The sequence below is a fragment of the Chroicocephalus ridibundus genome, chromosome 14 (assembly GCF_963924245.1).
Source record: "Chroicocephalus ridibundus chromosome 14, bChrRid1.1, whole genome shotgun sequence".
NCBI classification, from domain to species: Eukaryota; Metazoa; Chordata; class Aves; order Charadriiformes; family Laridae; genus Chroicocephalus; species Chroicocephalus ridibundus.
The window spans coordinates 4,075,838-4,102,388 of record NC_086297.1 but is presented as its reverse complement, the minus strand read 5'-3'; the positions used below and the strand labels follow the sequence as shown (position 1 = coordinate 4,102,388).

General features: G+C 43.0%; 1 protein-coding gene across 4 annotated transcripts in view; it reads left to right on the top strand.

The window, feature by feature from the left end:
* The window catches only part of RPTOR (regulatory associated protein of MTOR complex 1), a 157,001-nt gene that overhangs the window by 10,146 nt on the left and 120,304 nt on the right, over positions 1 to 26,551 (top strand). For all 4 annotated transcript variants that reach the window (XM_063351672.1, XM_063351671.1, XM_063351674.1 and 1 more), the window contains exons 2-3: positions 5,015 to 5,117; positions 8,245 to 8,327. In XM_063351672.1, the coding sequence (XP_063207742.1) occupies positions 5,015 to 5,117; positions 8,245 to 8,327 (186 nt within the window). The remainder of the gene's footprint in view (positions 1 to 5,014; positions 5,118 to 8,244; positions 8,328 to 26,551) is intronic.

Genomic DNA, 26,551 nt, shown 5'->3' with positions numbered 1-26,551 from the left:
TTATGTTTAATGCTGACTTAATCTTGTGTTTGTGAAGCAATTTTAACTTATTGGCATAAACCCAGGCAGGTTTATAACGGTTGAGTGTTCATCTGTGTAATGTTTGAACAGAAAGTTTCCAGCTTGCAAATTGCAGTGTGGAAATAAAATATTTATGGGTTTTAAAATGTCCATTCTGAAATGTTAGGTGAGGGTCTTACCACAAAATGTAAAATTTATCATAAATTGATTGACTGATTTGTTCTCGGTATTACTTAAACTAGAAGATAAAACAGTTACATGACTCTTTCTTAGTTGCTAACCCTGTTCTTATTTAGCTATAAGAAGTCTTTAGCAACTGATGAAACGAGGTGTCTCACTTCCAGTCTGCACTGGAATTACTTCCAGGTACACCACAATAGGATCAGTTCAGCTCCCGGTGTTGATAAAACTTCAGATTTTCAATCAAAACCATGCTTATGAAGATAATGTAATGTTTTTTTTCTAGCTGAAAATAACTGCAGAAATTGCACGCATTTTGGTTTGAGGTATCTATGTGTGATGTTACTCTATCTTTTGCAAATCTGTTTTGTCTTAAAATGACATAAGAGGTGAATTAAAAATATTTTACAAGTCCTTTGATCTTTAGTATAATATGTACATTTTAATGTCAAATGCTTTAATAAGCATCTTCTCTTTTGGAGAGACACAGAACTACCTCTGCTCACTTGTTCCCATTCCTGATGGATTTGGGGGTTGAATTCAGGACCATTACTTCTCAGGAAGAGCTTTTTGACTGAATGGATTTTGCCATTTAAGTGTTGCAGGTTCTGACCCAGAGTTATTAAAACATTTTAAATTGAATGCAATACAAAGTTGTGAATTGTATCCAGTTGTTTTTTTTTTTTAAATGCAAATTACGCTATATAGAGAAGAACCCACAGTAAGAGCTTTTGTGGTTTTGATCCAGAGCCTTTGCTGAGAAAGCGTGTTGGATATAGGTTTTCCCAGAAGCTTGCCAAATATTCTTATGCTTCATTTTTTAATTCTAACAAAAATCCATTGAAATGTATTCTGGTGGATATATCCTTGAACTGTAGAAAAGAAAATTTCCACTGTCTTAATGACGGATGAGAATGTCCTAGTACTTCTTGTATTAAGAGGCTTTAAATATGCTGGGGAGTTTCTGGTTGTATGTTCCAAAACAGCTTAGAAGTGTGAAAAGCATTATTTGATTTCTTGGGCTCAGGGTTTCTTTTGATCTGGAATGATTCAAGATCATAGATGGATGTTGAGTAGGAGTCAGAGGGGAGTGTGAGCGCGCTGTAACTCTTACTGAAGATGTGCTCTTTATTAGCGGAACAAATAGTCGTGAAGTATAATCCTTTACGTCCTTTGTGGGGAGGCAGGCAGAGGGGAAATCACCCCATTTGTCTTTGGGATCACTTAGGCTCTTACTTTTCATTACTGGTTTGCTGTCTGTTTTCAAGGAGAAATGCTTATTTAAAACACAGAACTTGGGAATAGAAAATAAATACCAGCCTGTTCAGCATAAGTCACAGATCAGACATTACTAGTAAAATATTGAAAAATAAGTCAGTATTAGACCACAAATGGGAAACTATAAATAAATGAGACAGAAAAGATCGTTTGGCAGGATACTTTCTCTTGAAAGAATGATTTGTATGGTTTCACTTCTAATAAGTTATTTTGTCCTTTGGTTTTGTTCGTTTCCTTCGGGCTCTCCAGTGCCTGTTTGCCAGCGTGTGATTACTTTTAGGGATGCTCGTGCTCTTGAACCCGCTGCAGCACCATGTTGTTCTGAGGCAGCTGAACTGGCCGGGGGTGTCGCATACTGGGAGGGTGTCCCTGTGTGCAGGGTAAAGCTCAGGCAATGCAAGTAGTTCCCTAACCATGAGCTGGTTTGTGGTTGTACGCGGTGCAGGTTTTTTGGGGGGGTGTGTCTTTTGTTTTCTTTGGTTTTTTTCATCTTCTCCCAGATTGTGCTGATCTGAGCACTAATATTCTCAACAAACGTGCAGAGTTGGTATGTAAAACTTCTGTGCTGCTTGAAATTGTAAAGGGTTACCTACTTAACATCTTTTGTGAACTGTGATTCATTTCTTATCTCCGCCTAGGGCACAGGCGGGTCACGCCAAAAGTGTTTTAAGCATATTAGATGGGTTTTGGCAAAGGGAAGGCAGGAGAAGATGACACTAAATAATCTTGAAAGGTGTTGCTTTCTAAATGAAATTCTTTCCTTTTGTTATCTTCTCAAAAGGAATAGAAGGGTTTCAAACTGCATGTTGTAACAAGTATTTATTGCAACGTCGAATTAACGTGATGTTTTCATTGGTGCAGTAGCCAATACTGTCCATGAAGTAGGTGAGCAGGAAGAAAGCCGGGTGCACTGCACTTGCTGAGGAAAAATAAGGCACTGAAGTACTGGGTGCCGGACATCTGTTTTACTGGGTAGAAAGCATTTAAAAAAATCTGACCCTTAGGTTTTAGGACTAAAGGGAACTGTTTTTGTCCATTGCCACTTACGTACAGCAGCTCTATCAGGTATGAGCTGCTTCATCACTTTTAAAAATCAGGCCATTTTTATAACATACAGATTTTTTTACTGGATTAAATGAAAATTTTGGGAACTGTTCTTTTACTAGTGCTGGGTATTGTTTTGTTACCTTGAAAATCATAGAATCATTTAGGTTGGAAGAGACCTTTAAGATTGAGCCCAACCATTAACTGAGCACTGCCAAGTTCACCACTAAACCGTGTCCCTCAGCACCGCGTCTGCCCGGCTTTTAAATCTCTCCAGGGATGGGGACGCAACAAATTCCCTGGGCAGCCTGTTCCAATGCTTGACAACCCTTTCGGTGAAGAAATTTCTCCTAATATCCAGTCTAAACCTTTCCTGGCACAATTTGAAGCCGTTTCCTCAATGTATCTATGTCCTGAAAATAACTCCTAGCATAGTGGCACGCCGTCCCTGAGCTGGAGAAGAAATCTTGTGTCCTTTGTGGGGGTCACGGATTCTCCGTGTGTGGTTTGGACCTGGAGGTAAATCAGTCAGAACTTGGATGTTGAAGCAACTTTGTTCACAAGAAGTGCACCCAGTTAAAAAAACCTCATGTGTGCCTGTTACGTTTGTAAATGTGTTGGGGTTTTGTTGCAGATGACGTAGGATGGTTTTTATTGGGGTCGTTACTGGAGTGACTCCCCGGTGAGACCTTTGTGCGGGGTTCTGTAAAACCAGGGCAGCAGTTGCTGGATGAAATTATTTTCTAAACAGAGGGGGAAAAAAAAAAAAGAGAGAGGGAAGGGTAAGGTGGGTGTGAGCGACGTGACAAGGGTCAACACCATGTTGGTGGCAGAGTTTGGTTTTGAGGGTAGCGGTTTGGTGTTGATAAAATAAGCGAAGTGAGAGGGAAAGATAAGAGAAGCAGATAGAGAAAGAGGAGGATGGAGAAGCCTTCCAGGGGAGAGGACTGAATCGGGCTGGCTCTCAGCATTGCGGCTGCTCCCCATCACCAGCCCCTGGGTTTGGTTGCCGGCATCCGAGTCCCAGTGGTGTTGCCTCAGGGCTACCTGACTGCATCTTGCAGCTGACCCTCGTTTTGCCAGTAACTGTGCTTTTACTGTGTATTGTTCTTACTTTTGATAAAGTACTCTTCATACATGTGTACTTAGTGCGTAACTTCGGCTGTGGCCCTTTTCACCCACCCTACGTGCGCTCCGTCGGGATCCCCGGTGAAATGCCGATGAGGGAATCCCCATTCAGACTCTTGTTTTCATCTGCATTCTGCAAAGTGCTGTGTCCTCCTTGTTAACTCATGGGGATGTGTAACTCCTGCACGATTGCAGGGGTTTGTTAGCAAGAACATAGTTCGGGATGAAGCCATTAACCAGATTTCTGGCTAATTTTTTACTCCGTGTTCCCCATCGTAGACATGGGAGTGAGCCGACACTGCAGCATTTCTGTCCTGATGTAGAGCCTGTCCCTTCTGCTTGGGGTGAATAGTGTCTCTCTGCTCCGGTTTCTAGTTTCTTTATAAATTATATGTTTGTGTGCCTTTAGCTTTTTCTGCAAGCGTGGGGTTTGGAATTTTTTTTTTTCTTTTTGCCGACTGTTCTGAATTGTAATGAGCACCCTGGGGAAGCGGGGATGCGGGTGGCCTGCTTCAGGCGAGCACTCAACACTCAATGGAAGTACCAGAAGCCACGTTACTACTTCAGTTTTCCTTCTGTGGTTTAGGTGTTGGGATGAGGGAGTTTAGAAAAGAGCATAAAGGTGGGAAATAATAATTTTCAAGCAATATTTTTAGCTGGCCGTAGTTAAACCAGTTAGTCGTTGGTTTAACGCAGCTTTTTGGTCAGAGGTAAGGTATCAATAAGTTTGGATTTTATGTGTTCGCGGTGCCCTGGTGGCTGCAGAAGCGTGTCTGAATGTCGGGTCTACGGGGCTGGTGCTGAAGCAGCAGCTCTAGGCAAGACCGGGAAGGAGCCAAGTGATGGTTTGTCCTACAATAAGAATATCCAGGATAACTAACGTGCGAAGTAAACAAAACAAAACCAAAAGCAAAATAGACTAAACATTTTGTTACGGTTTGGTTGGTCACTTGGGAGTTTTTCCCTTGTAATGCTTTTAGTTTTAATATTAGAGAGGACATACTATATTCTAATATTGATCAGGGACCCTGAATAGCATATTCTCATGTTTTAATAATGTATTTCAGTTGGACAGTGACTAATCTAAAATGAGTAGCAGAAGTCCAGCGATATCCATTTCCATGCTCTATAAAAGAAGAATGGGCTCTGGAAATAATAATAAAAATAGTAATGTAAAATCTAAGTTCTGTTCTATTTAAAAAGAAAAATGTAGTCCGTCAGGCCTTGCTTAAAATAGTCTGCGTTAAAGAGCAGATAACAAATGGTTGTGGAAACCCTTCAAAAGTTGTGGTAAAATTCCAACACAAGTGAAAACTGATTTTGTTTCTACACTAAGTAGACATTTTATTGTCTGTCTTTGCAGATGAAGACTGTTAGCGTTGCCTTAGTTTTGTGCCTAAATGTTGGTGTGGACCCTCCTGATGTGGTGAAAACGACTCCCTGTGCCCGTCTGGAGTGTTGGATCGGTAAGTCCTGAGAACTTCCAAGCTCCAGCAAACTCTGTTACTCTTGTAAGTACTACTGCGGCATATATAGTGGTCTTAAAGCGGTGTGTTTCCTAGACTTAAAATTAGGGCGAACGAAAGGAAGTCTGGCATCTCATTTCGCTGTGTTTACATGAGTTAATTAAGTGTCCAGCAGTAACTGCTGCCACGGGTCGCCTCTTCTGCTTTATCCTAAAATGAGATAGCATGGAGGAAAAAAAGCTGTTAATTAGCTACATAGCTTTCTCTTAATTGTTGTAGATTTATAAATATCTAAGGAAATCTCGGAGCAGTAACATCTTGAGAGTACTGTGATCTGCAAAGGTTTAAAATTACCCTGCATCATACAAGAGGGAAATAAATTTTTGTAGAATGCGTGGACTTTATTGCATGTTGAGGTGTCTGCTCTGAGGCTATTTTAACTGGGATCATGAATTCAAAAGACCAGGAGTTATTCCCCAAAATATCTTGCCAGCAGTTCCGCCGCATGGGCTTGTTACTTTGAGCATTGTTGGACTAAATTCCTAGTTTTTTGTTAAGAAATGAAAAGTTCCCCTGGTTTTGGAGATCAAGTCTGATTATCAAGACGAGACAAATCTGAAGTAATATTAGGAGGAAAAATCGTGTGTAAGAAAGCTTTCTGAGAGAGATTTGTTCTTTATCTAGGAATTGAAAACGTTCGGTCTTCAGCAAGTAACGTGCAGAGCGCTGTAATCCTAAACTCCGGGGTTTATGATAGGCTGCAGAAGGAAATTAATCATTGCACAAACTGAATTTCTCTAAAAAAATTTTAGAACGTCTCATTTCTAACCTTGCCTTACCTGCTTTGTGAATCATAACATTTCATTTATTTTTTTTTTTAACCTAAAAATGCTGATGACTTTAAAGCAGTTAAAAAGCCATGAGCATGCACTAACAAATACATCTCTTCAGTGGAGAGAACAGCTCTCATTTCTCATTCACACACGAGCAGAGAGCAAAGAGAATCAGGAGCGTTGCAGAGTCATTAAAATGAAGTTATTAGTGATTATCATCAACAAAGAGAATTTTGAATGCGGTTTTTAAATTAAATTTTTAGTGTGTATTTCTACACAAGTACTCATTTCCATTTCTTTAAATTTCCGAAAAAGGTGGTTGCAAAAACGTCCCCTGTTTTTTCCTCTTCTGTACAAGAGTTCCACGGGAAGCTAATGGGGTGTGTTATGGAAACATGATGTCTTTGCCAGATGTGCAAGAAAGTGTGGAAATCATCCTGGTGCCATTGCTGCTGTTTACAGCTGAGCTGAGATCACCAGGTTGTGAACTCCGGTGACAAGCGGCTGTCGCAGTCGCGGACAAGGGCCGGCTGCTGTTCTCGCTGTACCCTCCAGACGCCCCCTGAGAACATCTGAAGTGTTTTGTTTTTCTCCAGAACTAAGCCTTAGCTGGTATGTGTGCTACAGTGTCAACCTGGCACCATGTAAGGCGCAGAGAGCTCCGTGCCGTGGTTATACGGAAGGTGTCCTGGCCTTCCCTAGCCTTATATATACACTCACCAGGGAGGCTGAAAGCTCACGTAATCACTGCGGTGGCATGAGCTATTAGGAAAATAATTTGTTTCCATTGTTTGGCTCTTGGAATGGCACCAGCGTACTTTATTTTTGTATAAAGGGTATTGTTAATAATGCTAATTACTCTGAAGGCGGTCCAGAGTCCACAAACTACATTCCTCTGCTGTCAAAGCGCCTGTGAAGTAATTTTAATTTCTTTTTCTGAAGTTCAGTTTGGTCCGTTAAAGGACTTAAAAAAAACTCTGATGTGTTTATGCTATCTTTTTGTTTCCTTTATTAAATTTTAGCTGTAGCTAACGGCATGTTAACTAACAAAAGACGTTATGTGGCAGTGTGGATACTTCTGGGGGATTACTGTTCAACTTCTCGAGGGGTTCTGCTCGCCTTAAACAGCGAGGGGACAGTTGCGGTTCGGAGGGACGGAGACTGCCGCTGTGCCAGGGCGTGCGGGGACCGGCTGCCCGACCCTCCAGGGCTGGCTCTGGCCAGGCTGCGGGGACACTGCAGACAATTCACTGCTGGTTTACTGCTACTCCATTTTCTCGGGAAAATGTAAATGAAAAATGTACTCGCATTACCTTAAATCTTTCTATAAAAGTAAAATTTAAGTAAGATCCTAGCTTTTAGTCATTTAAGAAAAATAACTCATAAAATCCTGCTTTCATCCTACTTTATTGTATTTTGCTTCTAACAGTACGAAGTAGAATATTTGTAAAGATTTTTTTTTTTTTAAAAAATAACTTTATTAATTTGGTTAAATGCTTTTAAAATAATGTATATTAAATTGCAAAATATTAGCTTCTGGTTTTTTTGAAACTTAATAGTGTCAATTATATGGCCACGGTTTTTGAATAAAGCACATAAGCTGAAGTTGTATCGGTATGTATGGATGGTGGTAATTATCTAGTGATAAAATTAACTTAAAAATCACAAATGGCATATAATCTTGGAAGCAGGAAGCATTGGAAGTAAATGAGGCAGGATTTTGCATTCAGCAAGAAAAAAATGTTTAACATCAAATATTGAACCAATTTAATTTTTTGTCATTATTTACTGTAGAAACCTTTTTTCATTATTAAGAGAAACAAATGCTATGCCTCTCCTGTCTTTCAAAACAAAATTGTATTTATTAACTTAGTGAGAGAAATCTTCAGAATTTGACAGTCTTGAATGGTATTTAATTTGTACTTGAGTGAGGAATTTGGGGTAATTTTTGGGTGTTGCACCCAAGTAAATTCCACGAAGAATGTAACGTTTATGAATTTGAAATTGAATGCGTGAAAGCAAGCTACATATCATTAAACGGTCTTTCTTGCAAGCAGAATGCCGGAGAGGGAAAGTGCAGAAAGCTTTTGGCCTCTTTCTTCTGCAGAGCGTGGTGGTGTCTGTGCTTCCGTGTAGGCTTTGGTCTCCCAGGTTGTACCTCTGGATTTTACAGAAGCATAATTCGGAGTAGCTAAAGGTTTAAATGCGCATAGAATTGGAAATAATTTCTGCCTCCTGTCAAGCGCAGTGATTCAGTTGTGGTCAAAAATTCTCATTTGTATTTTATTTCCTAGATCCTCTGTCGATGGGTCCTCAAAAAGCTCTGGAAACCATCGGTGCAAACTTGCAGAAGCAGTATGAAAACTGGCAGCCGAGGGTAAGTGTTCCTCGGGCTTCCCCTGGGCGCGTGTAGCCGTGCTCCCCCTTTGCGGTAACGTTCAGCCTAGACTGAAAACTAAGCGACGCGTGTGGGCCGTGGCACGCTGGCCTGGCACTGTCAGTGTCAGTACGTTCTCGCGAGCTGCCGGACTTGGGAGCTCCTCAGCCGATGCCCTTCTTGGCGAGCACTTGCTTCGATCGCGTCTGGGGTGTTGGTTTGAAGTACTAAGTTCTGCAGTGATTTTTTTTTTATTTTTTTTTAATTTAGGTTCCTCTGACTTTATTGCATTTTTGAGATGTTCTGAAGTTTTTCATTCTGAGTTTATAGTTTCTTCTGTTGTAAAAATGCGTTTGGCCTCAGCTAGTACAAAACTGTGTCCCAGCACTCATCAGTACTGGTTTTATGCTTTGGAACAAATGGATGTTTTACGGGTAGTAGCTGAGGAAGGATTTGGGCTTTGGGCTTTGTTGTAAAACAATTTCAGAGCTTTGGCAACTGCTAATTCTAACTGAATTATATAAGGTGTGTATTTGTTTTTGAAACGGCATGTTTTGGATAGCAGTGGCACAAAGCAGGAGTTAAAGACACAAGCGAGCTACTGACTACCTATTTCCTGGTTTGTAACGTCTCACTTTCACTTGGGGAAGTGTTTTGCTTCTGGGTATTTCAGTTCCATAGTTTCATGTGTCTCAGTAAATAAACTACAGAAAGAGCTAAAGAATGAAATTTGAAGTCTGCAGCGTTTTCCAAACAGATACGAAACCCAAACTATAGTATCATCTTCGCTGCCAGCGTTCCCCAGTGTGTTCATGTCCCTGTCTGTACACTCGAGGCAGTTTGCCTCAAATATTCCTCTTCAAAGTACCTGGACTACTGACTGCTTAATCATAAATTTGTCATTATAAGCATGTAATGTATTATAACCCAAATGGAAATAGTAACTTCACTGAAGGAACCTACCTGTAGACTGTCTTTTGTATTTTTTTTCCTTACGATGCGGTGTGTGTACTGACCCAGTCTTTGTTTTTTAAGGAGACATTGTTTCTTCCCTTCTTTTTAGGTTGTCTTCAGTAATAATAATTCTGTGTGTTTTTGTCAGCATCAGGACTATATTTTATAACATTGCTCGCTACCTTATTTAATGCATAAATAATCTACTGAGTGTCTCTGTAATGTCTGTTGGTATATAGTTTAAGAGTACGGTCTGCCATTGGAAACGCTACTGGTATTTTCCTGTCCTCTGTATAGGACGACTGGTTGGGAAGGCCTTTGTGGTAGCAGTGCCCGTAGGTATTTTTAATCCGTCTTTCAGTTTAAACTGTGGTGGGTTACATTCATTTACTTGTTTCTTTATAATTTATAAATATAGATTGCCACTGCAGATGCTTTGTTCGGGTCTGGAGCCTGGAAGCTCTGGACATCCCCGTTCCTACAGGGAGAACGTGGGGTTTGCGTTCCCTCAAGTCTGCCGTTCCTTCATGAAGGACTAATACCTTTAGATAAAGGACAAGTGGCTTTGAGATTACCTTTGCAGGAGGAAATATGAACTCCTTTTGCCAGACACTGCTGAGAATATTTTTGACCGAAAGAAGGGCTGGTGTGTGTGTTGGGAAAGGCGGCTGGAGAAGCCATTTGTTGTGTGCAGTGAGTCCCTCCTCCCTCTAACTCAGACTTGGTGGAAATAGTAGTATATTCAGAGTGATTTGATGTAAATACAGCTCTTACCGGTTCTTTTCTCTTCCCTCTGTTTGATACTTCCCTGCCGCCTTATTCAGGATTGACTGGCCAGAATCACTCAGTAAAAGCTGAATGTATTACCTGCAGGAGACGTACAGTTTTTAGTGGGTACACTTTTTTCTGAAGTGTTTTGTAAGTATATTTATAGATGAAGGACTTGTCTTGAAGCATACATGGTATATATTTAAGACAAGAGAATTTACTTTTGTGTTTTTCCTCTTGGTACGTTGAAATATTTTTATTTTTTTTTTAAATCCCTCTCTAGCAGCCCAAGAATTTGGCAGAAAATTCAAATAGTGTCTGAAACCAAACAGGAGAGTAACACATCTCGACGCAAAGGTGAAAACAAACCTTATTCTCCGCTCTTTAATGACAGAGTCCGTGTTACTGAGGAATGAGGGACCGGCGTCGAGAAGCAGCAGGTACCCTGTATGGGCTGACCTCACGCTGCCTTGTAGAGTTTGCACAAAACATGAGGCAATTACTGAGCTCAGATGTTTGTGTGCAAGGTGCCTGGTTCTCAACAGTAAATCACAGCCCTTTGAAACATTGCGAAGCTGAACACGTACAGGTTTATTGCACTCCACAGGGCTCTTGAGTTTTCTGCAGTAATAAAGAGAAGTTGATGTGCCATCTGCAATAAAACAATAGGAACATTATTGAATTTCCTAGACCTTTCATATAAATACTAATACATCTAGTTTTGTCTTTTTCTCAGTGTTTTGGAATGGTTGAGGAATTGATGGAAGGAAGACAATTTGGGGGAAACTAGGCACTCTGAAAAAAAGACCAAATCATTAAAATCTTCTGAAATAGCCAATATTACCTGGCTGTCAGTGTGGGTCCTTACACTGGGAAATGCCTGTGGTCAGTGTCTTCCTGTGAATGCAGAAATGGTGCGAACTACTGGTAAACGGATCACGTCAGTAATAAAGGCTGTGTGAAAAGTCCTGTGACATCACTCCCAGCGCAGTCCTCGGCTGCTTGTAATTGTAGCATGTTGTTCAAGTAAGTGTCTGTTTTAGTTAAATACAAATAGCGTAGGTTTAAAGCTTTTTAGCTTTAAAAGGGGTAAGCATGAAAATTCTTTGTTTCTGGAAGCTCCCAGGCTGCACAGATGCATATTTCCTTCCAGGTCTTATTGAGCCCCTTTCTAAATAATTTATCAGCTTGCCATTGCTTGAAGTATTTGTTCTGATTAAATTTAAGACTTTGCTTTATTATTGTGTAGCTACATAAATTTGTGTGCTGCGGGAGTAAAAAACACTTCAGCCATTGTTTCATCTGCAAAATACTGCAGTTAAACAATATTCAGTCATTTCATTGGAATTCTCAAATGAAAATTTTACTGGGGGAAGAGAGTAGGAGACGACAAAGCTGTAGGCTTTATCTGTCTTTATAAAGAATTTTCTGAATGAGTAAGAGTTATTGCCATTCAGTGCAAAGATAATTTAGGGGCTAGTGAAAAAGTGGAAATAAATATGAGAGCTCTTCTCTAATATTACCTGTGTCATGGCTTTTGAGTTTCACTGGGGATGGAAGGGGTTAAACGTGAGGGTAATCTGGAAAGCAGGCTCAATTACAGGGGATAAAAGGGGTTGCTTAAGCAGCTGAGAGTGAAAGAAGGAAAAGGTAGTGAAAGTTAAGAGCCTGGGACCCCACAATGGCCAGCCGGACTGGGGGGGGGGAAGCCTTCCCTGCCACTGCTCCCCTGGCCTTTGGGGAACCTGCAGCCCGAGGGATTCGGGGATGGTGGTGGGACTGGGCAGAACTGGGGCTTGCTGGTTACGGGGCCGGATTAAAGAGTTTGGCAGGCAGTGCCAGAACACCACGAGAAAGGAGAGCCTTTAGCTGAGACAGCACATTATATCACTTTAATTGCCCCAAATAAAGTACTTCACATTTCTATTGGGGATTCCTCACGTGCTCTGTATTTAAAGTATTTAGATAAGAAATCGATCACATTGAGATGGTGTTTCTCTGCTTCTGATCTTCATTTATTACCCGCTACAGAATACTGCCTGTGCTAGGTGCAATGCTGGAGTGAGTGTCCAGCGAAAGCACTAGTTTGCTTGTGATGCCAGTAAGTAGCAAATATTTTCCCTGTTGTTTGGATGCAAATTTAGTTTTCTTGGCAGCATTGCATGTTATGCCATTCAAAAGGCAGGAATTTTCCTTAGCTTAAAAGTCAACAGACTTTGCTTGAAAATAGGAAGAATAGACTGCGAATTCCGAGTGCTGCTGCAGTGAGATGGTTTATGGAGATGCAGTAGCTACTGGGGATTTTTATGAGCAGAAGTTACTGTTGCTTAAGTCCCAGTTTACTTCCATTTATCAGCAGAGCCTGGGACTTGGGTTCTTTGCTCTAACGTTCTGCGGGGCTGGAGCAGCGGGGTTAGTGGAGAGGATGAAGGCGTTACTCAGCTGTCTGCTGCTGCTCTGCACAGCACGCTCTTCCTTTTCTTGTGGACTGGCTTGAGAGAGTGTGGTTTTCTGCATCCTCTTGGCTGGAGCTCTCTGGACTGAGCTGCAGTGCGTTTGTATAAAAGGCACCAGTTACCCCTCGTAAAGTGATCATTGTGTGCGGTATTGTACAGAATGCTACGAGATGAGGTCGATCTGTGATTGCTGGCTTCGTTCTTAGGAGGGTGCCAGACTTTTTCTTTCCCCCCCTCCCCTTTTTCTCATAATGGACATCTCGTTACTTGGCTCCCAGCCTTCCCTAGACAATAAAGTTTCCTTCATTTCAATTCCTGGGTATATGCCTTTGAGAATGGGGCTGTGTAGCCAAAGGCAGGACTGTAGGTTGAATGATGCACAGTTTAAGTAATTCAAGATCTGGTATGAAGTAGTCTGGAGCATATGCTTATTAAATTTGCATGAAATTATAGAATTTTTTTTCTGTTTGCTGGCTATGGCTTTTGACCAGTTTCTTTCTTCAACTCTAAACTGACCAGAAGATTCATAGGACTTTTTCTTCCTTTCTCTCATGTCACTCAATAATGTTCGCGCTTCTGTTGTGATTTCTATGAGTCCAAATGAATCCCAACGGCACTCCTACACCAGGTGCTTTTTGCAATACTCTTCATTCTGTGACAGAAACTTTCCCAGTCCTGCCACGGGAAGGTCAAAACCTGCTGTTCGTAACTCTTCCTAAGCAGAGGTGAGGTTGAGAAAGCCGTCTCGGAGACACTTGCGTTCCTCCATTGCTCATGAAGTGCATTCTTAACGCTGGAGGAGCGGGACCTTGTCCCAGTGAAAATTAATGTTTTAAGTTTTTTAAAATCTTCTTTTTCCTGAGAGTTTGTGCCATGTGGTGGTTTTTGCACAGCTAGTTGGGAGACCACTGACAAACAGATGTTGTGGCTCTGGGACTCCTTTTCCCTCCCTTTCCCACCCCCCCATCCCCCCCCTTTTTTTTTTATTTTATTTATATTCCTGTGGCACATAGGAGCCCTGATCACTAGAGGGTTGTAGGTAAATTTGGTTTGCATATGAGATTACTGAAAGAAATAATGTTTGGAAGGCGCAAAGGAGCGGAGCAATGGTAGAGCTGGAGGAGAGTGCACCCTCAGCAAGTTTGCTGATGACACCAAGCTGGGTGGGGTGGCTGACACACCGGAAGGCTGTGCCGCCATACAGAGAGACCTGGACAGGCTGGAGATCTGGGCAGAGAGAAACCTTATGAAGTTCAACAAGGGCAAGTGTAGGGTGCTGCACCTGGGGAGGAACAACCCCATGCACCAGTACAGGTTGGGTGGTGACCTGCTGGAGAGCAGCTCTGTGGAAAGAGACCTGGGAGTCCTGGTGGACAACAGGATGACCATGAGCCAGCAATGTGCCCTTGTGGCCAAGAAGGCCAATGGCATCCTGGGGTGCATCAAGAAGAGCGTGGCCAGCAGGTCAAGGGAGGTCATCCTCCCCCTCTACTCTGCCTTGGTGAGGCCGCACCTGGAGTACTGTGTCCAGTTCTGGGCTCCCCGGTTCAAGAGGGACGGGGAACTGCTGGAAAGGGTGCAGCGGAGGGCTACGAGGATGATTAGGGGACTGGAACACCTCTCTTATGAGGAAAGGCTGAGGGATTTGGGTCTCTTCAGTCTGGAAAAAAGACGTCTGAGGGGTGACCTTATCAACGCTTATAAATACTTAAAGGGTGGGTGTCAGGACGATGGGGCCAGGCTCTTTTCAGTGGTGCCCGGGGACAGGACAAGAGGCAATGGGCACAAACTGGAACATAGGAAGTTCCACCTAAACATGAGGAGGAACTTCTTTACCCTGAGGGTGGCAGAGCACTGGAACAGGCTGCCCAGAGAGGTGGTGGAGTCTCCAACTCTGGAGACATTCAAAACCCACCTGGACGTGTTCCTGTGTAACCTGCTCTAGGTGACCCTGCTCTGGCAGGGGGGTTGGACTAGATGATCTCCAGAGGTCCCTTCCAACCCTATGATTCTATGATTCTATGAGAGAACATGCAGAGTGGTTACGAGCAGCACGTTCTTCGAGCTGAAGCAATATGTAATTGGCGCGTGCGCAAGATCCGTCCAAGAACCTCGACAGCCCTGCTGCCAAGCAGAGCCGAGGGCTGGAGCGGGACTGTTAGCCTTCTAAGCTGGACTGTTACCGAAAGTAGAGCTTCAGTTAAGGTACGCAAGAGTTGAGGACCGTGGGTGGGTTAGGAGAAAAGGAAAGTTGCATTCTCTGCTATATTTAAGGTAGACTTTGGTCTGGCATCTTATTCTGATGTGTATGGAGGTTTCAGAGGAGTGGGAAAGAGCTCTGGAGACCCTTATTGCAGTTTGAATATCTGTTGTGCACTGAAGCCGGTTGCAGTGGCACAAATTCCATGTTTCTGTGTCTCTAAAGCCATCTCGCCGCCAAGGGGAGCGGGCATTTGCTCTTCGGGAGATTTGGAAATGAGCCGGTGAGGGCACAAAGGTGCGAAGCTGCTCTGAGATCTGACAGCACTGTTTTGGTGGGATCTTGCTTTTGCATAGAGACCTTTGCTTCAAGCTGAAGGTCAAATCTTCTATGGGATCTGGGATTTTTTACATCCTCTGGTAAGTAACTTAATGGAGTGTGAGCGGTTTGTGCCTCCCTCTAAATTTAACCACAGCAAGGTCTGTAATTTCTCATCTGTGCAACATCTATTTCCCCGCCCCCCCCTGCCCTGTCAGGCCAGTAGCCCTGGGGCTTCTGTACCTCCCCTTGCGATAACCAACACCAGCACAGTCAAAGCTTTAACCTTTACATCCCAAAGAATTTCTTCCCCTTACACCCACTTGCCTAAATAAAACAAAGTCAATTACAGTATTGATTTTCCTAATTCAGGTGCTACATTGTTGTCTCCCTTCTTCTTCTTCCACTTCCTCCTTTTTTGCTAAGACAACCACCTGCGCTATTTTGATGGTCTAATGGAATTAGCTGTATCTCGTTGTAGCTCCACCTGAATGGACATCACTGGAGGCAAGGAGAACTATGAAGGGGGATGAAAATCCCAGATAGAGGAAGGACCAGAGAGATCTAGAAGGCAAGATTAAATAAACTTTCAGAAAGCCTTTGGGAAGGGGTGGCTTGAAAGCAAATTCCGGTATTTGAGACTGCCCGCGCCTGTAGCATCCCTGGGCACTGAGGGTGGTGTGGCCACTGTCACACAGCAGTTTTCTGGCTGTCCCTTACGCAGTTCTCTTCTTGATGCTCCATTACTTGCATTAGTGTCGCTTATTAAGAGACAGGCAGTAACATATCTGAACTCATTAGTCTGCCAGGTCTAGGCATGTTTCAGGTCTTTCCAGCCCATTTAATTTACGTGGTTGTACCCATTTTTTCACACAGTTCAAAGATGTGACATAATCAAGGAGGAGCGACTGCAGCAATCTTTTATTGAAGTGGGCCCAAGGGAGCTGAGAAACTTGGTACTAATCCCAGGCAGGCATGGCTGGCCCTTTTATGGTGGCGTTAATAGAAATGTGTGTTACACTATGGCTCTGTGCTATCTTCTCCCCCAAGTTCCTGACGCCTGGTTGAGACTCTCAGCAGTCTGTATGTCCCATTGTGCTTAACTAGGCAGGTTTTTAAATTGAGGTTTCCCTTTTTTTTTTTTTTTTCCATAATCCAATACGCTATGGTGTGTGATGCCTCTTGCAGCTTGCATCCACCAGTGAGTGACGGTCTCTGAGGAGACATGGCATACAATACGGATAGATTATACTTTTTGTGGCAAGCCTTCATGGAAACAGTGATGCTTTTCTGATCAAACGAGGCTGCTTCTTTCTCTCTTCTAGTCTGCTTCCTGACAGTTTTCTCTTAATTTCAAAGGAAATGCAGCCAAGATACTTGAAACAGATCATTTAAAGCCTCTACCTTTTTTGTGCATGTTTTCTGTTGTTGATGCTGTTGTTTTCCCTCATTAGATATCTCTGGGCTTTGATAGGGTTTCTGAGGTTTCATTCCTTGCATTGCTTCCTTCTGCCTAATTAATTGGTAAGTTGCCTGCTGCACATCAAAGGTTGAGCATTTCCTAAAGAGTAACTAGTTAAGCATGAAAACTAATTGAACACATGACCTAATTATTGGTCTCTCTGTGAGTCATACTGTTCCTTTATTTCTGTAGGGTTTTTCTTTTGAAACAACAGCAAATAGTAATTGCTGCTGCAAAAGGAATATTGTAGAAATCCAAAGGGGAAAATGTAAAATGGAAAAACTTGTACTTGGTCTCCCTGCTCTGCAGATGTAGGAACATGTAACAAAAAATGATTAAGAATTATAAAAAAAAAAAAAGGCATTGTGACCTTGTTTAACAAAACCAGGTTTTCCTAAGAGATCTGTGTTTGTTGTTTTTTATTTCCCGACAGCCTCTTGAATTTGGCAGCTATTTCAGGCTCTGCAAAATTTTGCTGTATCAATCCTTTGCTGTCTTGTTAAAGATCAACTGTCTTCAGCATAGACCAGCATTTTTTTGCAGAGGGGGAAAAAAAAAAAAAGTCTGTGATAGAAGAGGGGTGAACAAGCATAATTGCCAAAGCCAGGTATTCACATTCTCATTCTATCTGAAAACTTGTTGTGACCCTTCTGAGTCTGTTAGCCATGTGCTGGTTTTGCAAAATATCCCTCTAGAAGAACTGGTAGTTTAGCCAGAGAAGCACAAATTGTAAATATGGTGAAAGATGAAAGCCACTTTTTTACGTCTTGTGAATATAGAGAAAATTAGGGCAAATTAGGCAGTATCTGACTTGTAGTTTTCCTTTTAGTAGTTCTGCGAGAGTGATGTGCGACCCAGGCATCCACGCATCTGCGGCATAGCTTGGCAGGGAGAATACGAGACCAGGGGCTCAGCTTAAACCATCAACAAAGACGCTTTGCGTTGAAGCTACTCTCTTTTTGTGCCAAAAAAAAATTTGAACTGGGTCACCTATTTTCTTCTGCTGTCGCGGCACTAAGCATCGGGAGGGAGTCGCAGTGAACCACTGTGGAGCTTTTAGCATCTTAAACCACTGCAGAGCTTCCCGTGAGTTTTGCAGCCTGGTTTGTAGCAGCGTATCTGTAGGCACTGCTGGTGTGCCCGCCTTCGCGTGGGAGCAGCTGTACCACCTGTACGGAAAAATCTCCTGTGGCGATGGTAACCAAAGGATTTGGGAGTGAGCTGTACAAGTGGAAAGCTCCCTGCTGCAATTCTGGGGCTCGGTCTCAGTAGAATGCATGTTTTAATTCTTTTGGTAGTGAGGGGAAAAAAAATAATCTGATAAATCTTTAACATGCTACTAAAAATAAAGCGTAAACTGCAAAATTGTAACAGTACTGTACTTAATACTGATTTCTCTGAGATTCTCGTGGAAAAAAGAGGCACAAAAAGGAAAAAAATAGAGGCACGAACCGATGTGGAGAAGCATATTTAGAAGCTGTAAAGACAAGGAAGCGGCATTAAGCTGTTTTGTGAACTGAACTGCTCATGCATTGCAGATCAGCAGTGATCTGGCATTCTGGAACTAAGTCAACAAACTTGCAAAATCAGTTTAGTGGGAGAATCCTCTGGGTCTTGCCATCTTGCTGAAAGCTTCGAACGCTGCAGGCAGGAGCGACCTTGAATCAAGGAGATGGGGCAAAGGGGGAGCTACTGCCGAAATCTAGAAAGATAAGTTTGAACCACAATGAAAAGGACGTTTAACTTGTAAGGAGACAGAATTTCTTCCCATTTAATTAGAAAAGGGATGCAGTAATGTGACCGCTTTGGTTAGCGCATCTCTCTGAAAAGCGGCAGTCTTCAAAATCTCTGAACTCCTCCAGCAGCTGCCGGCCGACACTGCCTGCCTCAGTCGTGCTTTCTCCAGGAAGCAGACCTGCATCGCTGCAGGACATCCCTCCACTATTTCTGCATGTTTTAAACAGCTCCACTTAAGAATGCGAGCAGCGAGCTGGTAAAATCTCCCCGATGCACATCCAGTAAGGTCTGCTTGGCACGGCAGCAGCTAAGGGCATAAGGCCATCAGGAACCAGATTCTTACTGTACCTCCTGCCTTCCCCTCCCTCACACACTGCCGTGGGCCCCCTTGCCAAGGTGGAACGTCCTGAGACTGCCTCTGAACTGCTTGATCAGCCAGCATCTGGACTCCTATTAATTTTGAAATCTTCTATCTGAATGCAGTCGTGCAGTGACTTTCTCTTGCCTGGCTTTCCATAAGCTTCCGACAGTAAGATCCATTGTATACTTCCTCTCGGGTTTTTTTTTTGTATTTTGTCATCAAAATGGGGCCAGAGTTGGCAGACAAGCAAGATTTGCGTCTTCTGCTGTATTTTCATATGACCATTGTACTCTTAACGTCAGTTTGTCCTAAGATGTGAAGAAAGACCCGATATTAGAAAGGCTTCTTGAAAGAGATAAGCAGCTCTGCCTGCTCAAATCTGATTAACGTTTTTCTGTAATTACCACCCAGCCTCTCTGTGACCTATTTAAAAATACCGTGTCTTTGTGTTGGTGAGAGTAGTGAATCACTGGTGATTAGAGGCAGGAGAAGCTTCCGCAGATGCACTCGCATGGACCCTGGCGCTCGGGATCTCGTAAATACCACTGGGTGTTCCCCGGACAAGGGGTCAGTCGCTGCAAACCCGGACGTGCAAATGGTGTTGGATTAGACAACTGAGGCTTCGTTCTGAATAGACATCAGGGTTTTGTGCAAAACTTAAAGCATTAACAAAGACAACTGTTTACGTTTTTATATTCCTGCTCATCTCTAAGGCAGGATGAGAAAAGCCTGAAATACCTTGGTTTTAACTCCTTTCATATGGACCTTAACAAAACATAAACCTCTGAATTTTTTTTTTCTCGTTTTTCCTTCTCATGACTCATTAAGACGATTGTTAATCTGAATATCTCTTCATTAAACAATTACTTTGCAACCAGAGGAAAACCTCAAATTACTAAAGAGTTATTAAGTATTGAGAAGATTAACTTCTTGTCCAAGCATGAATAGGGGACAGCGGTACCTCCTGTTAGGGACGATGCGCCCTGACCAGAATACAAAGGCAACCAGTTTGAGGATTCACTTATGCACCAGATTGCGGTGCTGCAGCCTAAGCTGGGCCCCAAGTAATAGCTACGCTTGTATTTAAGAAACAGGGAGATGTAGAGCCTGAAACTTTCAAGAGATCTTAAAATAGAGGTTATAAAGAAGGAACAGTACTAAAATGACACTGTTGCTTAGGAGTTACGTTATTAACTAAGTAGGTTTTAAAGATGTGTCCTGGTGTGTACTTAAAATCCTGTTAGAGCATTTTGGGATGTGACCCATCAAAGCCATCAAACCGTCATGAGTCTGGGATAGAGATCTGGCATATAAGCAGCAGATTTAAGTTCTTTTACAATTCCCTTTGTTTAAAAATAAACAACTATTTACACAGCCATCTCAGAACATTTAGTTCTTTGGAACAGATAGGGAGGGATTCTTACCATACAGAGTAGGCTGGTGGCTACAATTTCTGTAAATCTTGGAGCAAACTTGTAGCGTGCAGCAGCCTGTAATTGCTGGGAAACACACCTGCCTCCCGAGGCTGCCTGTTGGAGCAGATAGTCAACGTTGGTACTCTTGATTTTTGTCTTGCCGGTCAACATCAATTCTCATGAACAGACTGCTCAAAGGTATTTTTTTTGGAAGTATTACTGAATACTGAATCCACACAACGAGGATTAGGTACTTTGGAATTCATTTCACATTGGGCTTAAAAGCAAGGTCAAAGACTCTGCAGAGGAAAGGTAAAGTCACTACACTGCTGACTCCAGGCGAGCGAATAAATGTTCCACCCGTACGGCTTAGCCCTAGTAATGCATTTTGTCCTAGACATCTAGCAAATTAAGCTGTTTAAGTCTGGGGCTGCACGTGAATATATTAGCAAGTAGGAGACTGAGATGGATTTTTAAAATGCAGCCAAACATCTCCAGAGAACTTGCCTAAGACTTGCAAGAGTCTTCCTTGTGGCTTAGTTTAGCATTTAAACTTAAGAATCTGTAAGTTATAGTACATCTTCACCGTAATTAATATTTTTCAAGTTAGCAATAACTAATAACGTTATCAGAAACATTTTTTCATGGCCCGTATTAACCAGGTTAAGCTGTCGCTCGTAACATCCATTTGGGATTTCCAGCATACTCCCTTGTACTTAAATATGCAGGTTTTGATTATCTTTGATTAATCCTCATGAATTTACATCAGCGTAATTTCATGTGCCCACAAGCTAAAATTAAAACACCTAAAAGGTGTTTAAAAAAAAAAATAAATAAAAAAGCCTGGAATCTGTGGATATGGTTCAGAATAATTTGTATTTGCATGCATGTCTCTAACGCAAGAGTTATTGTGGTCATATCAGCCTGGGCTTACAGGCAATTGAATTTATGATTGATTTATAGTAGGTATAAATTGAAATCACTTCTTACGCTGCCGCATTGATCTCTGAAGTTATCACATAACGTGCTTTTGCAGCTGTTTACTTCTGGACTACCCGCGTTTTGCAGGGCGATGATGTGCAGCAAACCCCCTCCTGTTCGCAGGCGTAGGGAAACCAGCAGCAAAGCGGCATCGGTGCAAAAGGGGTGAAATCCAGAGGCCTCCGAGAGCTGGCCCGTCCTGCCGGCCTCCCTGCGAGGCACAGCTCCCCAGGTACTGTGGCACAAACTTCTGCTACCACCGCCCCTTCCAGGCTCTGCAGCAAACTGGGAGCGATGCAAGGGCATGTGCTGCCCCGGAAGGGTTTCGTCTGGCTGAGGTTTTGCTGCTGTCTTCTCTTTTTGGGCTGGATGTGGAGAAGAGCTACACGAGCTCCAGCGCATCACTTTTGGATAAACCATCAGATGTCCTTTGGAGAAAAGGACCCACATCTATTACAAGACACATTTTTTCTATCGATGTAGTAAGGGTTATTTTAAACAAGCAGTTGTATTGGGGTAGTGCACAGAGTGTTGCTACATGAATTCCAAAGGCTGAATATATTTTTGACTGATTTCCTGAGGAAGCCAGGCTTTTAAAAGCACGCAGTGTGTGCTTGCGTCGTGCACCCACCGTACATCCCAGCAACCATAACACATCGCGTGACGTTTTTAAAAGCGTTGAGAATTTGGAATTTAAATTTGTTTTAAATATTTTGTGAAAAATAGTTGGCTGGAGGTAGGGGACAGGCTGCGTATTGTTACTCTCCCGGCCAGCAAAGGACCAGGCTGCAGTCTGCGCCCAGCTCGTACCGGACATTGACAGCTACGTATGGGGAGGGAAGAGAAAACACCATTAACCCCCAAACCTTCAGGGAGGGATTGCACCCGATTAGGTGACAGAAAATCCAAAAACGAGCAGCAAAGTTGGGGAAAACTTGGCTTGATTCTGCTGCTCATGAAAGAATTCTTTTCTCTGTAGGTTGTTCATTTATTGGGAAATAGTGCAAAAATAAAAGCGTTCTTGAACAGTTCCAAATTTGTCTATTCTTTGATGTGTTTCTAAAGCCAGTGTAGATTCAGGATCCTAAATCTTTCTTTGATGCAAGAAAAAAAGGTGTGTTTTAGTAAGTATTAAAACTAAATTTTGGTAAATCACAGAATTGAGATATTAATAACCGTCTTGAATGAACCAAAGAACAAAGTATTTTTGTTATGAATTAAGTATGTAGTTTTTCCACTAAAACAGCTTCAACTTCAGAAGACCTGGAAGTAGCCAACTTAGTGTCATATATAGAAAAAGAAAAAAAGGGATAACAACATCGTGAAAAATCCATAGTAGTGGATTTAACTGAAGAGAAATGAGTGGGTATAAGGGAATTAGTAGTGAAAGTTATTAGGAACACGAACTGTTAGTGTGTATTGGAAGAATTTGCGGCAGAAGTGGCCGAGAGAGAACAGCTGAAGATGAAGAACCTCAGGGGTCTCGGCTCAGTCTCCCAGGAGAGAGGTATCCCTAAAATTAGTTCTAGCACTGTCCCTGCCGAGACTACAGGCAGTGGGCAAAGATGAATCATGATTAGCAATTAAAAGCTGTCTGGGTAGGTAACTGGACTGGAGCAACTGGGCTGTACTGGAGCAGGGGAGCTGTGCTGGTTCCAGGACCCTGGCTGATGCCTTGGCCAACCGCAGGCGCGTAAAAACATCCTGCGCAGAGCCTGAGCGCATATCACACACGGTGAGTGGCTTCGGGAGCTGCAGGTGGAGTCTGGGTGCTCTGCTGTCCCGCAGATATTGCACTTCCAGGAGTTTGAGTGCCGAAAAGCTGAAAATGGTTCAAAGAAGTGATAGAACAGTGTCCTGTGGCAAGGACATGCTTGTCACTGCAGCGTTTGGTTAAGCTCTGTCTCTCTCTTCTGCTCTGAACGCGTCAATGGATATTTTCATTTTAGTTTGCCTAGTTCTAGTGTTGGAAGAGATAATAGCTAGCGAATGGAAAATTAATAAAACATAATTGTTTCTCATTTTACAGGCCACTGTTATATACAGCTCTGTATAATTTTTCCTGGCAGATGGATCCTTGGGAATTTCATCGTTCCTCTTGGGAAAGCCATTGCACGGCTAAAAAACCCTAGACTGTCTTCAAGACAGTGGTGTTTGCTGGGTCTCCGCAGTGGGTTTGGGGCTGCTTTCTTGCTTTCCTAGTGATTTCTAGCTCTGTGCTTGCTTTTGTGACTGTGTGTGGGCTGATGTTTATCCAGAACAGCTCCTTACGCTCCCAAGGTCTCACTTCTGAGTGCTAGTACGCAGGTGGGGGCTAATTGTTCCCCGTGTAAGATCAGAACGCTGCTTCTTCTTGCAAAACTTTTACACGTGTCTGTATTGAATATCCTCTCCCGTGCTGCTGCGTTACGCTCCGTACCGCAGGGTCTGCCCACAGTAACTCTGAATAACCCTCTGTCAGTGACAGGCTGTCGTATTCCGGCTCGCTCCCTTTGCAGTAGTATTCATTGATGTGTTGGATGATTCGGGCTACAAAACTGATCCCCTTGGAACTTCACAGCGACTTCCCTCCGTGGGCAAAACTAATGATTCTCCCCCCACCCGCCTGCTTTATGAGGAAGTCTTTATATATGACTTTCCTCCAAATCTCGTGTTAAGATCTCGCTAAATGTCTTCTGGGAGTCCAAATGGGTTTATATCAAAAAGATACTTTCTCTCATCTCCATGTTCTTTGATTCTTTAAAAAACTCTAGAAGATAAGAGTTTGATTAAAAAAAAGTATGGCTTCTCATTATAGATGCTAAATGGACTCTTCCCCAAGGTGTTTATTCGTGTCTCTGTTTGTTTATGATTATTCCTACCAATGTGCTCAGCACAGACGTCAGACTGCTCTGGATTTCCTCTGGATTAATTTAAAAAAATGATGCCATGTTTACTGCTTTCTCATTCCTCATACCCGGGCGGAGTTAAGCTGCGGTTACCCTCCGCAGTTACAGTTCTGTAATTCGATATTTGCGTTAATTTAGTTTGCACTTTTAGTTCCGTAACCCCCGGAGCTGGGGTGGGACGTGGCCAGCCTGGTGATCCCGTTGCTGGTAGCCGATTGTGGCCGACGATGGCCGTGGCAGCCCCGGAGCTGTGAGCCCTTTGCGTCAGGCAGGGGACCCTCTGGCAGGAGCCTCCCGCAGCCCGGCGCTGCCGAGGGCTGGGGCAGGGGCTCGGGCTGTGCGTGGGCTTCCTCCGGGTTCCCGGGCTAGTCCCCGGCTAGCTGGTAATTATTTTTAATTCTCCAGAACCTATCTTATAATTAAAGATATTTTTTTTTTTGTTGGTAGTTGTAATATTGATCTGAACGTTGATTGATCGAAAGTGGTTTTAATACCATGAATCAAAACAGCAGTCAGTCCGTCTTAAATCTTGCAAACCTTTTGTGATAGAATAACTTTTATTTGAAATCCTTCCTAAGGAGAAGAAATCTCTCAGGCTCGGAGGGGCACCAGCCTCCCCTCGACCAAAGCCGCCAGAGCCCAGCGGTGCGGGCACAGCCCCTGCGCAGTTCCTGCTCCGCGCACTGGGACCTGCCGTGCAGCAAGCGGCGGATCTTCACGCAGCCTTGGCTGCCTTAAACAGGGCTTATGGGTCTTTTTTCCCTCAACCAGACGGAGGAAATCAGAAGGGTGTTTAGGAAACTGTGAATGCCGCGTGTGCTAGATGCACGGCACACTATTTCCTCATAGACATTAACTTACCATTCATAAATATTTATAAATAGGAAAAAGCGCTGTTGTGGTCTGTATTCGTCACAGTTTTCTCACTTGCTGCAAGGCGTTACCCAGCGCAGGAGAGCAGCGGAGGCTCGTACAGCCCTTGTGCGGGTTTAAGCAGTTCTCTCGGAGAGCACTCCTGCTTCATCTGATCTTTGGGGACTACCCGAATCCCGTGCAGATACAGCTTGTCTGCGTATTCCAACTCGGTTTCCAGCGTTAGGTTTTTCTCTTCTTTCTGCTCAACATCAGAAAGTTCCCTAACAAAAGGACTGGAGGTGATTGCAAAGAGTTTCTGAATATTCAGAGCAGAAATCTAATGTGACCTTTAGAGCAACGGAAACGAGGGCGAATTTGAGCATCCAGTCAAGAACAATAAACTTAATGTTCCAGTCCTTATAAAGACAAAAAAGATGGCACAAATCACTGAGCTCCCTTTCTGCTGCACTAGACTATGATTTGAACCCTTTGAGAAGCTCACTAAAGTTTTTTGACCCAATTTTTTATTTTCCTGCATGTCATTACGAGATGATTTCATAGAATGCTTTAAAAATAAATAAACAGAAGTATGGTAACACTATTCTCTTCTAATTTATCTAAGCTATTCCTATTGTATTTTAATTTGTTAATGCGGAAGTATAAATGCCGCTGTTCCCCTGCTGCTGCTTTATTAAGCGAGGATTAGTGTTTGAGGAATGTTTTAAAACAGAAGTTTATCTGCATGGTGTATACTTAAAATGCCCTGTCTTAATTGTGCTCCGTTATAATAGCTATTTTAGACTTCTCTTTCTCCTAAAGTTTTGTTCTTAATAATTTAAAAGCATTTATTTGAAATCATTTAACCTGGGATTTCCCAGGGCATTGGAGCCTCAGAGAGTGGAGATCTGAAACGAACTCCTTGCCGGGCAAAGCCACCCGGGCGTTTCATTCTCCGAGGTTGTTCCCTGGCGCTGGCAGGGGCTGGTGGCCGGTGGCACGGCGTGGCCCCGGTGGCACGGCGTGGTCTGGGTGGCACGGCATGGTCTCGGTGGCACGGTGAGTCCCGGAGCGGGGATCCAGCCCCTGCCCTGTGCCCGCTCTCCTGGGAGAGACACGGGATTCAGACACCCACAGAAGTTATTATCTCTAGTTCTGCCACTGCGGGTAATTTTTCTGCCGGCTTGTCTGCTATATATATATGCTGTCCTTATGAAGAGTATTTTTGTTTAAAGTCTTTTAATAAGCTCTCAGAAAGGTTGATGTTAACAAGATCTTCCCAGCCCATTGCTGTAAAAATCCGGTGCCCTGGAAGAGCTGGGCTCGCGTTGCCTTTTTTTGAGGGTTTTCTTGAGGCAATTCGTTATCCAGCATTCCTGATGGGGTAGTTACCGCTCTGGGATACTCCTGACGCACGGAGTGAAGCCTAGGGCCGCGCTGAAAGATTAGAATTGTTTTTTCCTGTACCATAATTCAGAATCAGACTTTAATATACCGGTCACTCAATTAAAAAGGACGTATTTCGGTTTTTCCTACCCATACCTATTTTACTCTGCACTGTGAAAGTCACAGGATAAGAACACACAAAGGTTGTATCTCATTCAGTGCTGAGCATCATGCAAAAACACCGTAAATGTGCATTGTTGCTCCTTAAATGATCATTATTATCTAATAAAAATATTGAAAAGAAAGCAATGGGACATAGATGAAGATGTTTTGATTTCGTCAGAAGTTAAATTGTAGCAGCTGGAATAATAATGGGACGTTGAGGTAGCCTTTGTGGTGAATAGGTGGAAAATAGTAAAAAAGAGGATATTTCTCGTCTCTCCACT